Source organism: Haliaeetus leucocephalus, unplaced genomic scaffold, assembly GCF_000737465.1.
Source record: "Haliaeetus leucocephalus isolate CR32 unplaced genomic scaffold, Haliaeetus_leucocephalus-4.0 Scaffold566, whole genome shotgun sequence".
NCBI lineage: Eukaryota > Metazoa > Chordata > Aves > Accipitriformes > Accipitridae > Haliaeetus > Haliaeetus leucocephalus.
In genome coordinates this window covers 6,290,330-6,303,757 of record NW_010973002.1, presented here as the reverse complement: position 1 = coordinate 6,303,757, position 13,428 = coordinate 6,290,330, and the positions used below count along the sequence as shown (strand labels likewise).

General features: G+C 36.2%; 1 protein-coding gene across 1 annotated transcript in view; it reads right to left on the bottom strand.

Moving 5' to 3' along the window:
- Positions 1–5,335: 5,335 nt before the first annotated feature.
- Positions 5,336–13,428, bottom strand: part of AGMO (alkylglycerol monooxygenase) — a 198,486-nt gene continuing 190,393 nt past the window's right edge. Inside the window, exon 13 of the mRNA XM_010577667.1 lies at positions 5,336–5,982. Coding sequence (XP_010575969.1) covers positions 5,902–5,982 — 81 coding nt within the window. The 3' untranslated portion in view covers positions 5,336–5,901. The remainder of the gene's footprint in view (positions 5,983–13,428) is intronic.

Sequence of the window (13,428 nt, the reverse complement as noted above, 5' to 3'; positions counted from 1 at the left end):
CATCCCGAGACAGAGAGAGACAGTGACAGCTAAAGCACAGCACTGAAGGGATAAGTAACTAGAAGGAATTAATAGCACAGAAACAGGAGAGGGAGTAGAAACTGGGAAAAGGACAGTGCTATGTTACTGAAATGGAAATAGAAAATGAATCATTAGAGGACACTGGGCAGACATATATGAAATACATAAAGATAACATTAACAATGTATGAGCAGTGTATTGTGTGTTTTGAATACTAGAAGAGCCTGTTGACTTGTAGGAACAGTAAAGAAAGTAGTCACCTTTAGGTAAGTATGTTCAGCTCTCATCTATTAAAATAAAATAACGTATTTGTGGATATGAAATATGCCATTATGTACCTCCACACATAACAAACCTAAAGCAAGACAGGAGAGGATTTTTTTTCAAAGGTAAACACATACGAGAAAGAGAGAGAGTGACAGAAAAATGGGAAGAAAGAATGAAGGAGGAAGCATTAAAAATATAGCAAGGGGCAGAGGGGGAGGGGAAGGATTCATTTTGTATCACTTTTCTTTGCCAAACCATAAACACAAGGACACTCAGCAGTTCATTCTTACTCAATGTTTCCACATTTTTCTGCTGTTTTCCATAGGTGGGGCAAAAATGACAAAGGACCAAGCCAAGTTTTCCATTGGCCCTGATATTAATATGGAAGTGCTTCTCCAGTATGTGAGATATCTTATTTTTGCTTTCCCTTGTGGTTTGTATCTGAGTTGCAAACTCAGTGTTTCTACGCTTGTTTCCTCTGTAGAAATAGAAAATCCTGAAGTCCACAGTACATCTCCTGTTTGCTTTGCCCAGAACTGCTGGAGTGACAGGTAAGACGACGTACTGTGGCTGAGGTCTGAGCGTGCTGAGAGTTACTGAGGGTTGTGGGCCCTCAGAGAGCCAGCTCTGTGGCCCACTTTGTTTTAATTCCAAACTGAACAGGTCAAACACCAGCAGGGAACCAGGAAACCCAGCAAAACACTGCCTCGTGGCCATTGTATATGCCTATGATGGAACCACAGGTTTTATGGAAAAAGGATAGACCAAGAACAGTTTTTTCCCATTCAGCATTAGCAATCCCAAGTGTTTAAAAATCATGAGTCAAGCCTCGTGTAATCACTAGGGTGGTTTAAAAGGGAAAATATTTGAAAATGTCACCCATTAAAATCTTCTTTTTGCCTCTTAGATTTTGAACCTTCTATAGCTCTTGTTTTCAGCAGTCAGAAACATTTATTAAAGAAAGCATATAAGTGTATTAAAAAAAAAAAAAAGCAGCAGTCACAGGATTCCGGGAGCCAGAGTTTTAAGAAAATCTTCAACTATAGGCAACATATTTTGCATAGTATTGCAAGATGTGGCAATGCTTTGCTTTGAGCATTCTCTGAGAGCTATTGCTCTTCTTGATGAACTCCATTGCTGAGCCATAGCTCTTTTTATCACAAATTAAAGAGCAAAGAAGAAAACTCCGAACAACTGTTACCTTCAGTGCCATTCAGCTTAGTAGTGCCTAATCACATGACATAAAATCCTGAAAGCTCACAGAAATTTGTCTGTAAAAAGGAAGTTTTAAAATATCAGATCAACCACCTCCTCTTAGATAATGGTTTAGGTAACAACGTCCCTAACCCCACAGCCTTGAGAGAAAACTGGAGATAGGAAAGACAAGAGAAAGCACCTGAGCCCTTTGGATCTGGTACGCATAGTTTACAGCTTTAACTGTTACCATTTATCCATCAAAGGACTCTAATTTTAATATAACACAAAGAACACCATGTTAGCCACTTACGGGAACAAGTAATTGTGCAACTGCGTTACTCTTAATTAATGCACTGTACCAAAGCTTGAGTTGCAGTAAATATTGCATCATTCTTGTTTCCATACGGGTAATGCTCTGCCCTGATCGTGAGGTCAGAAGCAAGTTTTTCAGTGATGTGAATGGTGCAGGGTCAGGTCTCAAGCGAACACAGATCAGCTGCTTACTTCTGGGTTTTCAGTAACTTGATATTGCTGTGTACAGAGTCCGGGAAAGGCCATGTGTAGGGATGTGACTACAACAGCTGGGAAGAGCAGGGGAAGTCACTTTTTTTAACACTTCTGCTGAAAATAAGTTCTGTTTATCTACATTTTTCCCCCAAGGTGTGCCACTAGGGAGTTTAATGACAAACAAAACCAAAAGGAAGTCTTAAGCAATACTGCAAATGTTACAAAATTTATTTATGAGGTTTTTCCCTTAGACATGTGACACTGGGGTTTTAGGCTGCAGAATATTTTTGTTTCCAGAGACATGAAACAGTGGCTCTCTAAAAGAAAAAAAAGTTACTTGCACAAAATCTATTAGTTTTGCATCAATATTTTGTTCACTAATTTCCTCACGTAATTCACCTGATTTCACTTGATCCCATACAGTTGTTCAAACCACACAACATGGTCAAATTCTAAAGAAATAAGCAATGGATTATTAAAAAGGTGAGGGGAGAAGGGGTGGCTTACCAAAATATCACCAATATATCCTAGCAACAAGCAATGTTTGCAGTTAGCAGTTAATTAATTCAATTAACTGTATGTAATACATTAACTGCACATAATTCAATTCATTGGCCATCTAGTCTCCAGAGACTCTTGATTACTCAAACCCAGAGATCTTTGAGATGACTGTTTCATTCTATGCAGTGGCTATAAAGACAGTATGTACTAGATCCAGTACTGTTGTTAGGTGCCTAAAATATTGAAATAGTTTATATTAAAAAAAAATCATGACAAGAAAGTTGACAGGGATATAGCTACCTACCACATAGCTAATGGAAGAATGATGCAGTCAAGGGTGTTTCCATGAGCTTGTCCTTGAAACTCTCCCTTCTCTGGGAAAGGCAAACCCTAGCTTCCAGTCTGTATCCAAAGAATTGCTTATACATACCCAGTGGATGTTATTGTAAAATACAAGAGTCTCGGACACCCATGATGAGTCTGTTCAAGCATTCAGCCAGAGGAGTCATTCTCAGGCTCTGTGTTGCTCCTTATACAATGGGAAGAACGTTGTTCCTCTCCTACACCTTACTTTAAAACAACCTATACACAATAGCAAATCCTTGGAAGTAGGAAATTGGGATCTGAAAACCCTTGGGAAAGAGGAAATTTATTTGGCCTCTGCTTTAATGACTAGGTTGCCTTCATCAGCCACTTTTTATAAGGGACGCAGTTCTGTTAGACATGTTAGATGTTCCCAATGGTAGAGCGCCCCCTCACTTGGCCAGACTGGGGCTGCCAAATTGAAACTAAGCCATGCTTCATTTCCAGATTCCCATCAAGCTGAGAAATGAGACACTTTTAAGGTAGGAAAGTACGGTTTCTGTAGAGTTCAGGATCTCTAAGTCAGTAGGCTGTAGCAGGGGTATATTTGGATTATACTTTGTGCTTGGTTTTTGCATATTTCATTTATTAGAATTGACCTCATGAGTACAACTGTTTTCTTTTGGATAAGATCTTAGTTAAACTACTGTGCCTTTTGTTTTTGTCACTAGTTTATCTGTATTTTTTAATTTATTTGTAGGCAACTGATAGTGACTAGAATGAGAAACTGGTGATTTACATAGAACATCTTAATCTGAATTTACTTTTGAAATCACATTCCTTTCATTACTTCATGTAAATAAATGACATTCATTAGGATATCTTTAAAACTAATTTAATTCAGATCTTCATTATTGTCCTTCCAAGACTGCAGATTTTTAAATGCAGAAAATGTTAATTTTTTATCCTGTTCTGTCTCTTTGAAGGATTTATTTTGATAAGGAAACTGACCTTCAATATGACTCTTTGTTATGTTACTTAGTCATTATATTAAACTGACCTCAGAATATTCCTGTGAGGTTGATGTCACTATTACAAATTTTGAAAATATAGGTACACTAACTTAAGTGTCACATAAGTCACATAAGAAGTTTGTAGACTGTGTTGTACTTCTGGAATCAGATTCTGTCATTTTCTTAAATATCCTAGAATCGCTTCATAAGGAAAAGATCCCAAAAGCAATAATTTGATTATGGTGAGAGACACCATCAGTATTGCCATCATCCCCATTCCACAGATGGGGAAATTCAGGCAAAGAGATGACAAGTTTTGGTCAGAACTGGTAGTACCAGAGAAAGCTCCTGGCTGTCACACCGGTGTGTCAGTCATGAGATTATATTTCCACTCTGGAACTCAGAGGCATGTAACTGTATTTATCCATTTCTTAAAAAGACATTGGAAGCCTACCTTGTTGTGAATAAAAGTTTGAATTAAACTTCTCAGCAAGTATCTAAAATCTTATTTCTTCTAGGTTTTTCATGGGCCAGTTTTTTCATTATTTTTCATTCTCATTATGTAAAGTGAAGAAGATCCACAAGTCCTCTATTTAAACACACCTTCAGTTTAGGAAGGTATTATCCTTACTTTGCATCCCAGGTATTAGTACCTCTAATCAAACTAACACCCACTTTCTCAGTCAAATATTTCAAGGTCTTCGAACAGAAAATGATAGGCACAAGGCATCTGATACACAAATGGAGTAACTTAAAACTTGGGTTTCAAAATAAAAATTTATATAAAGTTAAGGTGATACTATCACTAAATATTGGATCAATTTTATTTCTATAACATTATTGTGTTTCTGACAATTTATTGGAAATATCCAATTATGTAGACAGTGGCATCTGTTACAGTTAGAGGCTGAAAATATGGGTTAATTAACAGTAGGCTATCTGTCTAAATCTGAGATGTCTGTTAGCATGTCATTAACACCTTAAAGGAAAATGGAATGGGAAAAAAAAAACAACCCAAACTTAAATCCATTTTTTAATCCAGGTATTATTACTAGTTTGAGGCATGCAAGACAGCTTACATTTTTTAGCTACTTGACTTTAAGCACTTCTAAAAGTCTTGGAGCCAAATAAAAAGTTGGAAGAGTGTGAGGAAAGAAAAACAACCTAGCTCTAGTATTTTTGCCAGTCCTGCTGTTTGGAGACTCCCTTTACCATTTGTATTTAATTTTCCTATCTTAGTACAAACCATCTTTCCAACAGCTCCTGAAAGACAAGACGTGCATCTCCCCTGAGATCACCCCAGCAGGAAATTACCAGAAATTAAGGGCCCAGCCTTGCAAATATTTTGTCACGTGAGTAACATTAGTCAATGGGATACCCATATGTAAGTGCTGGCCTGATCAGTATCTAAAGTTGGCAGCTACAGGTGTACTCCTTAAATAATTCAGTCTAAACTGTAAGTCTGCATTATACAACATATACATCAGCCAATTTTATTGAAGATGTTTCAACTCATACTAGTTCGAGTTATTTTATCATGCTGTTTTTAATAATTTTCTTGCCTCCACTACTCATCCTCATGTAGCTGTATGTTATGAACACCGAATTGGGCATGACATTGAGATTCTAGTGTAATGCAATCATTATGGAAAAACTGACATTCACATATGTTTATGTTTAGCCTCAATAGGAAGACAGTCAGTCACTTTATACCAGGTTACAACAAATATGATTTTAATTATTCCTCTTGTGAAAAATACTTTTCACCTATGATTGCTACCAAAATCACTGCAAAAATGCAATTTGTTTTACATGGTTTCTAAGACTTTGTAATCCTTTGAATGTAAAAATATATGTTGTGAACAAACATTTTATTTAAATTGGAAGGAAATTAAATATTTTTTTAAAAATCAAATAAAAATGAATACATGTCCTAATGAATCTTTCAAATTTTCATATGAAATCACAAACCTCTCCTATCATAAGTAAAATGATTGCGATTCAGTAAGATTCATGGCTGATTAATTCCAAGGAACTTAGAAGGTTATTCCAAAGTGCTGCTTCCATAATTAGTGATGTTAGAACTGCTCTTTCAGTGATGTTTATCTTTGGATGAAGTGATCCGCTTCATAATTTGGATTCCCCAGAATGCAGCGCAGAGGGAAAACAAGACCTACAACACAGAATTTAAAATGAGAAACATAAGATAAGATTTTTTAAATTATACTTGTCTGCAAATATAATGAATGGGTGAAAACCAAGAGCTCCCAAATAGAAAACTATACAAGAATTCTAGGCATACTGATAAGTTCACTTTAGGAATGTATGCTTTCTTTTTTCTATTACTCTTTATTGTGTACATTCTTGTTTGAATTTGTTCTTTCTGAATGGTACCAAAACAAGGTAACTGGCAAAGTCTGCATGACCTTCCTTACTTTGTAATTGAGTTTGGATTTGGAGTACTCAAAGTCATATATAAGAAGACAGGACAATAATGACACCAGCTGTGACAGAAGGTACGTGCAAAAAAGTTAACTGTTTTTTTGACAAATGATCTGAAGAATGCTGACATTGTAAATTGCATGGTAGGGTACAAATACCCAAAGTAGACTTAAAGAGAATCTATGGCAAAAGAAGTGTTCTGGCTGCAGTACAATGGATCAGTACTTATTCCCCAACCTGCTATTTATGATGAGATATAAACCAGACTACAGACAACTTAAAGATGTAATACTCTTTATCTTGTTCTTGGCTCTGTGCATCTTTTTTTTTTTTTTTAGTCAGTGAATTTTAATGAGATATCTAATTTTTTATTTTTAATTAGTTTATTTGCTGGAAACTGCTTTGAGATGAGCAGGAATACTTGCAGAGTGAAGTCTAATTCAGGTAATAGCTTTGTCCAAAAAAACAAGAAAGAAAGACAAAAAGTGTGTGCACATGTGTGTATGTGAAATTTTGTATTTTAAATTTTCTGAAAGAAACCTATGTCTTTCATGTAGAAAATTTTCTCTAAATTAGAAAATTGCAAAATTAGGGCAGTTGTTATGGGTTACTGAAGTAAGTGAATTTTTTTACTGTGAGTTAAACAAAACTTTCCATTTATACTGAAAGATATTTTGTTCACGTGACTTTTTGTTGATTTGAAGGGACAGAGAAAATTGAAAAGAAAATTAATTTGGGGGTCAGGTTATAATAATTCTTCTTTCAGGTTAATCTGCAATCAAAAGGTACTGACCAGGAGAGCTCCAATTTTAACATTAACGTCATTTAACATTCAACATTTAACAATGCATGGCCCAAAAATCTACTTCTGTCCTCATCTACACAGTCACTCACTGAAGTACATGAGAGCTGAGTGTCCAATATAAATAATAAATGACCATAATACCTCAAAGGTACTCATTTTGCACTCACTGAAGGGAATGTAATGGGATCAGGTGTGATCCCTCTCACAACCTATTTGGGACATGTACAGGCTTCATGTAATCTATACATTAACATACTTTGCAGCACAAGATGGAAATAACACAATGTATCAATAAGTACAATTCCAAAGAAAAAAAAAATCCAGTCCCCATTCGACCAGTATCAAGACAAATTCTATTTAACTATTTTCATTGAAGGCTTTAATTCTACTTGAGCAAGGGTATGCTGTCTACTGTGTTTAAAACTTCTGATGGCACTGTTGGTGCTGTAATTGTAGTCCCATTTGTAAGAAAGCCTCATAAAATTCTCACCAGAAGACTTACCTACAAGAGTTTCAGACTTTTAGGTATGAAAGATTTAACTTCTTTTTTTTTTTTTCCCTTGCATTATCACAAACACTTTGTAAAACTGCATAGCTCTATTTTACAGCTATGGAATGGAAAGACTTTTTAAGCAGTGCTGCAGGCACACACTGTCTGTGTTTTGTGAAATGTTTTATTTCTATGCTGAGATGACCCATAGAAGAAAATCAACCACAAATAACTATCTGTATTTCTGATTTGGCTGTTATGTAATTGGGATGAGTGTGAATTGTGACATACATAAAATGATGACTTACATATAACATGCTCTTACTGTGGAAAAATTCTTTGTCGAGCTATCTCCGGAAACAGATCTTATCCACTTGTCATAATTAGTACGTCTCTGACACGTTACTAAACTCCTTTCATTCCTCACCTCAGAAAGATCACTCCTATTCCTGGAAGATGCATTAAATATAGAAGTATTTCATTTTCAGAAGAAGCACGTTTAAGCACATTTAATGACTGAAGTGCAGGGCATTTGTAGGGGATTAATGACTGCTGGGAGATGATGATCACCTGAAGAAGCACAGCCATGGGCCATTAAGCCCCAGGAAATGTCCTCAGCTAAAGATGGTTATTGCTATTATAGCCCCAAAATGAAAAAAACATCTCAGGTGAATTTTTCTTTTAAAATGGAGTGGTGCAGTTTTTTCTTTCTTAATTAAATTCTTTATTGTGAATTTCTTAAAGCATGCTCAATACTTGTGGGGGCTTATTTCAAATTGCAGTTATTACATCCAGAATGAAAACCTACATACTGCACATTGTGGATCTGCAGAACTAGTTTGGCTTCATGATTCTATAAAAGTATTGATTCACTGCCTATCAATGTCAGGACTGCCAGTACTCGATGGAAATAACGTATTCATGAAGCAATAAGGCTGCAAGGTTGTGAGGGGTGGGGTTTGAGAAAAACCCAAACATCAGGGAAAAAAATTAAGGGGCCACATCCTCCCTTGCATGACAGCCATTCTGGCTGGCTCTGCTGTTAGAATGCTGACCTACTCTGAACAGAGCCAGCTGTACGGGGCTACCAAGCAGAAACTTGCTGTGTAGGTTGGAGTTCAGTTTCTTTTGATTGCTACTGCACACTTTGGAGTTGCAGGGCTTGACCCACTTGAACAAATGGTGCGATCAGGTGATGTCAGCAATGGAAAGTCGAGACGATACGTGACAGAATTTTGAGCAGACAATAGTGTGGGCAGCAGGAAGCAGCAGAAGAGCATTCCACCAGGCAACCTGAACTACAGTTGACCAGTATTTTCCTAATGCCCTCGGGAAAACATATTTCCTGAATCCTATGTGCAGATATTTTGTATTTCCCGTTCAACTCCCTCGCACCCTAACAGGTTGGGTTTTGGCTTTGTGTGGTTTTTTTTTTTTTTCCCCTTTGCAGTTTCTAAATTATCATCACAGAAATTCTCATTCCTTGTTGTATTGTCCAAACCAACTAATATTTGACCTTTAATAAAAATATTCACAGTTTCCTAATTCAGCCAGTTTTGAAATAAAAAGATAGAGTTAAATAGTACACATTTTCTATTTTTACACCAAGAAAAGTTCCCCCACAAAGAATATTACATAAGAACAATAGTTTCACTTCTGTCTTCAAATGAAAAATTACTCTGGATAGTGGTCATATATAGAACAGCTAGGCCCAAAAGCAGAATTTCTCACAACCATATATCCAACAAAGTTAAATGCAAAATTTTGCCACCTTAATATAAGCACTTGTTACATTTACCTGTTGAAGTAACTGCAGATTAATTATACACTGTCCTTTAGACTGCTGGAAGAGGACAGTCCTCTTCCAAATATTTACATTACCTCCTTTCATACAGCCTTTCTACTTCCATACAACCTGTATTCTCTCTCTGAATAAGCCTACAGAAATGTAAATAACGTTATTCACAAGAACAAAGACAGCTTAAGTAACGGATTGACTGCAGGACTGAGTCTGCTCTTCACAGGAAACTCCCACTGGAGTGATCAAAGTTTATTAGGCTGTAGAGAACTTTAAAATCATTAGCTAAATTCAGGTACCCACTTCTGCATGATTAACTTTGTTGCTGATCACTAATGTTATTTTCTGCCATTTTCTCTTTTGTAATGGCTTTCTATATCTGAGTTGCCTAGACATAGTGTCTTTCCTCTTGCAGATTTCATCTGGATAGAATTAGAAGGCTTTAGATATTGGTGCAGAAATGCAGACCACCATCCAATGATAGCCCTGCTTTAAGTGGGGGGAAAGCTCAAACCACAACACCTCAGATCCTTTCCAACTTAAATCATTCAATGATTCTCTGATGTTTCTCAGATTCTGCCCAGACATGTTCACTCCAAATTTCACTGCAGAGACAGTCTGCAACTGTGCAACAAATTGGCTATGTCTGGGGTACAACACCATAGGAATGGGTGTGTTTATGATAGTGACTTCTCTGAACACCTCTGTGCTGGGCAATGTATTCCTAGCTCTGGAGAGGGCTTGGGAAGATCAGCACATCCACATACTTCATTAGGCTGGCTCTTCACATCATAAAGTGGACTTGGTACTGGCAAATGTGATAAACAATGAGCCCTCTCAATGTGATGCTGAGTATTGTTTAATTGATACTGCAAATCAAACATGATTAAGGTTCTTTTTATATTCTTTATCTACAAATCTGGACACAGCTTCTTCAAATCCACCAGAAATCATTTCATACTATCAATATTAATGATAGAGTAATTTTTAGACTTTAGCTGAGAAGGCTGTGTCTGGGTAATGTAATTATCCTTTTCTAGTAAAGATGGAGATAATGAACTGATGTAACAGTTAATAAAAAATACTAATATTAGTAGCAAAATGGTTGAATAAACTACTCCAGGTTTCACAAGTACCTACGTGGTGCAGTTTTCATTAATACCATCACTGTTTTCCGACTTCTCTACACAGGACTGCTTCAGGTGCTGAACTACACAGAGATAGAAAATACATGTCTCAGAAATGGGGAAAGAAGTTCGCTATTTCTGGAAGTCAGGATTTGGGTAATAAGTGCATGGATCTTCATTCTTAGTACAATGTTTGGAGATGAGCAGTCTGAGGCTAGTAGAGAAATGCCATGGCATTAACAGCAGATCCAGGAATCACTAATCTTGTACAGTGCAGGGATCAAGAAGATTGCACTAGCAAAAAAGCTGCAATAACAATACCTGGAAAGGGAAACCAAGAAACAAGAAGGTTCCTTCTCTGTGTGATGCTTTCCATATAGTTGGAAATATACGGAGAAGGTAGTGGGAAGCTGATTTTTTTTTGGGTTTTTTTTTTTGTGACGGAACTGTGGATAGAAGGGAACAGGGACAACTACGATAGTAGTGGCTTCACAGCATTTGCCCAAGATTTCTGTAAAAGTAGCAGGATGTTTGAAAATTCTCCATAATGGTTCATGACACACATTCAGACTATTGGTGCAGCACATACCTCACAGATTCAGCATGTCCCTGACCTAGAACAAGGTGTGTATTAAGAGACTGTTGGCACACAGGATTAAGCCAAGTATCTTCAACCCCCACAAAGCATATTGATAGTTCACTCATAGACTGGTTTCTTGCTACCATGATATACCTCATTAGTTTTATACTTCATTATTAATAGATAATGAGAAAATAATAGAGAAGTGATATATACATCTCCTTCCTATTCTGTTAAATGCTTTAAACATTCCTTCTTTTATTAAAATATGGTCTGAGACTCTAAAGCTAGATAATGTATGAAAACATAGGCTGCAAAAGCCCCCATACCTTAAAAGGCTTATATTACCTATCCAGGAAATACAAAGAAAGATCTGGAGAAAGGATATATAGTCCTCAGTTGCTTTCACAGCTGGGCACATCCCCACTATGAAATCAAGTGCACTGCAGAGATGCCTGAGCTAGCAAGGACATAAGCTGCTAAATCTCTCTCAGCACAGCACCAGGTTGACTCTGTCTTTCCTGGCATTGCACACAAGCTAGTAAGTCACATCCCTCAGATAAATACATGGGGATTTTTACACAGGCAGCACTATTACAGTTATATTTAGACCTAAAATGGCTTATGTGCATCCAGCATGGTATCTTGCATCACATCCTCCACTCTGGAGAAACCAGCCCACTACCTCTCAAATCACTTGTGTAGATATATGTATCCTATTGAACTGTTACCTATGAAATTCCTTCTCTCTTGGGTCACAGCATAATCCACAACCTAAGCACTAGGATTAGGAAGGTTTTACCTCATTCCCCAAAAGACAAAAAACCCCACTAAAGTCGGAAGCTTTGCTGTCAGTCATGTGAATAGGAACTCCAAGGCATGTTAATGATTACTAAATCTTCACCTTGCGATGAGCTAATGCAAGCTGGAAACAGTATCAACGTTATACTCATTAACATATACATCAACTCTCTGCATCTCTTCAGTATGAATTTGGTTTACAATATTTTACTGAAACATCTGAGAATACTTCCCACAGTGTTACCTAATGCCATCTATAAATTCCTAGATCATTCTAAAATGTTTAGCCATTTCAAGTTGTCCCCAAAGTTAAACCCTGTTAAACAAAAAAAGCCACTTCAGCTGTTCAATGAACATTTAAAAATAACTTCTGGACCAAGTCTGTTTCATTGTTTTGCAAATACATTTAGAAAAATATATTTAGTAATTATAAATTGTCAATCGTTATCTGAGCTTAAAAAATTTCATAAAACCTGCAAACAAGATATACACTTTGTTACACATTCCAGAGCATAGTAATATTTTGGAATTTCTGTTTATTGTTCTTTCATATTGCCTTAGTTTCATTTTTGACAACACAGTACTGAAAAATAAGTTCAAAGATCAACACTTTTAGAAGATCTTAATTCTGAGTTTTACCTTTTTTATTTTAAATATTCTGCAATTTTTCACACTCCATTTTCCCTCAAAGTTGACAAACAACAGGCATGGAAATTTTCTCAATTATTATATTATAAATGAACAATTAAAAATAAAGCTTTCATAGAAGTTAAGGCGACAAAACTTACTCAATCTGTAAACATACCAGTTTAATCTGTTGCAGGTTAACAGGCCAAACGAGATTGAAAGAGTTATTAATAGCTGTTCATTGCAGAAATTAAATATTTGAGATAGTCCTGTCTCAGGTTGGCTAAAGCTGTCGAGTTTATTTTCTTAAACATTTAAACAGGAAATGTACCCACTGAGATGAAACATCTCATTTACTTTTATGCCTGTCAGCAGCTGTAGCATAATTACATACACCGAATTGCATCACTTATAGCTCAAACAAGTTGGAAGGTAAAACAGACATCTGCAAAGAACTATTTCACTTTATAAGATATTATTTAAATCATATGTAAAGAGCAGTTTAATCTCCCTTATTCAAGATATATGAAGCTCATTTTAGTTTAATCTATAGTTTACTGCAGAGATCTTATATTTAATCAAATTCAAATTGTTCTCTTAGGCTTAAAGAATTGAATGCCTTTAAATGAATTATTCTATGCAAGAAAGGCTAGACATGTATATTTCTGGGATAAGAGTAAGGGTATTCTTTTTATACAGTCATGGGTTTAAGAAAAGTTTAGGTACTGTACTGCTTAATCCTGCATTGAAGTAAGTTTTTACGTGAAAGATGGTACAAATTCATTTAAAGGAGTCCATGCAGAAGGGATGTCTCCTTTATGCTTGCATTCTTGCTTGAAAATACAGGAAAATTACAGCTACAGAAAAAAAAATGATTGTAGTTTGAACACAGAAGAAAAATTGCTAAACATAGCATTTCCGAATTCGGACTGGATATTACTTAGCTATG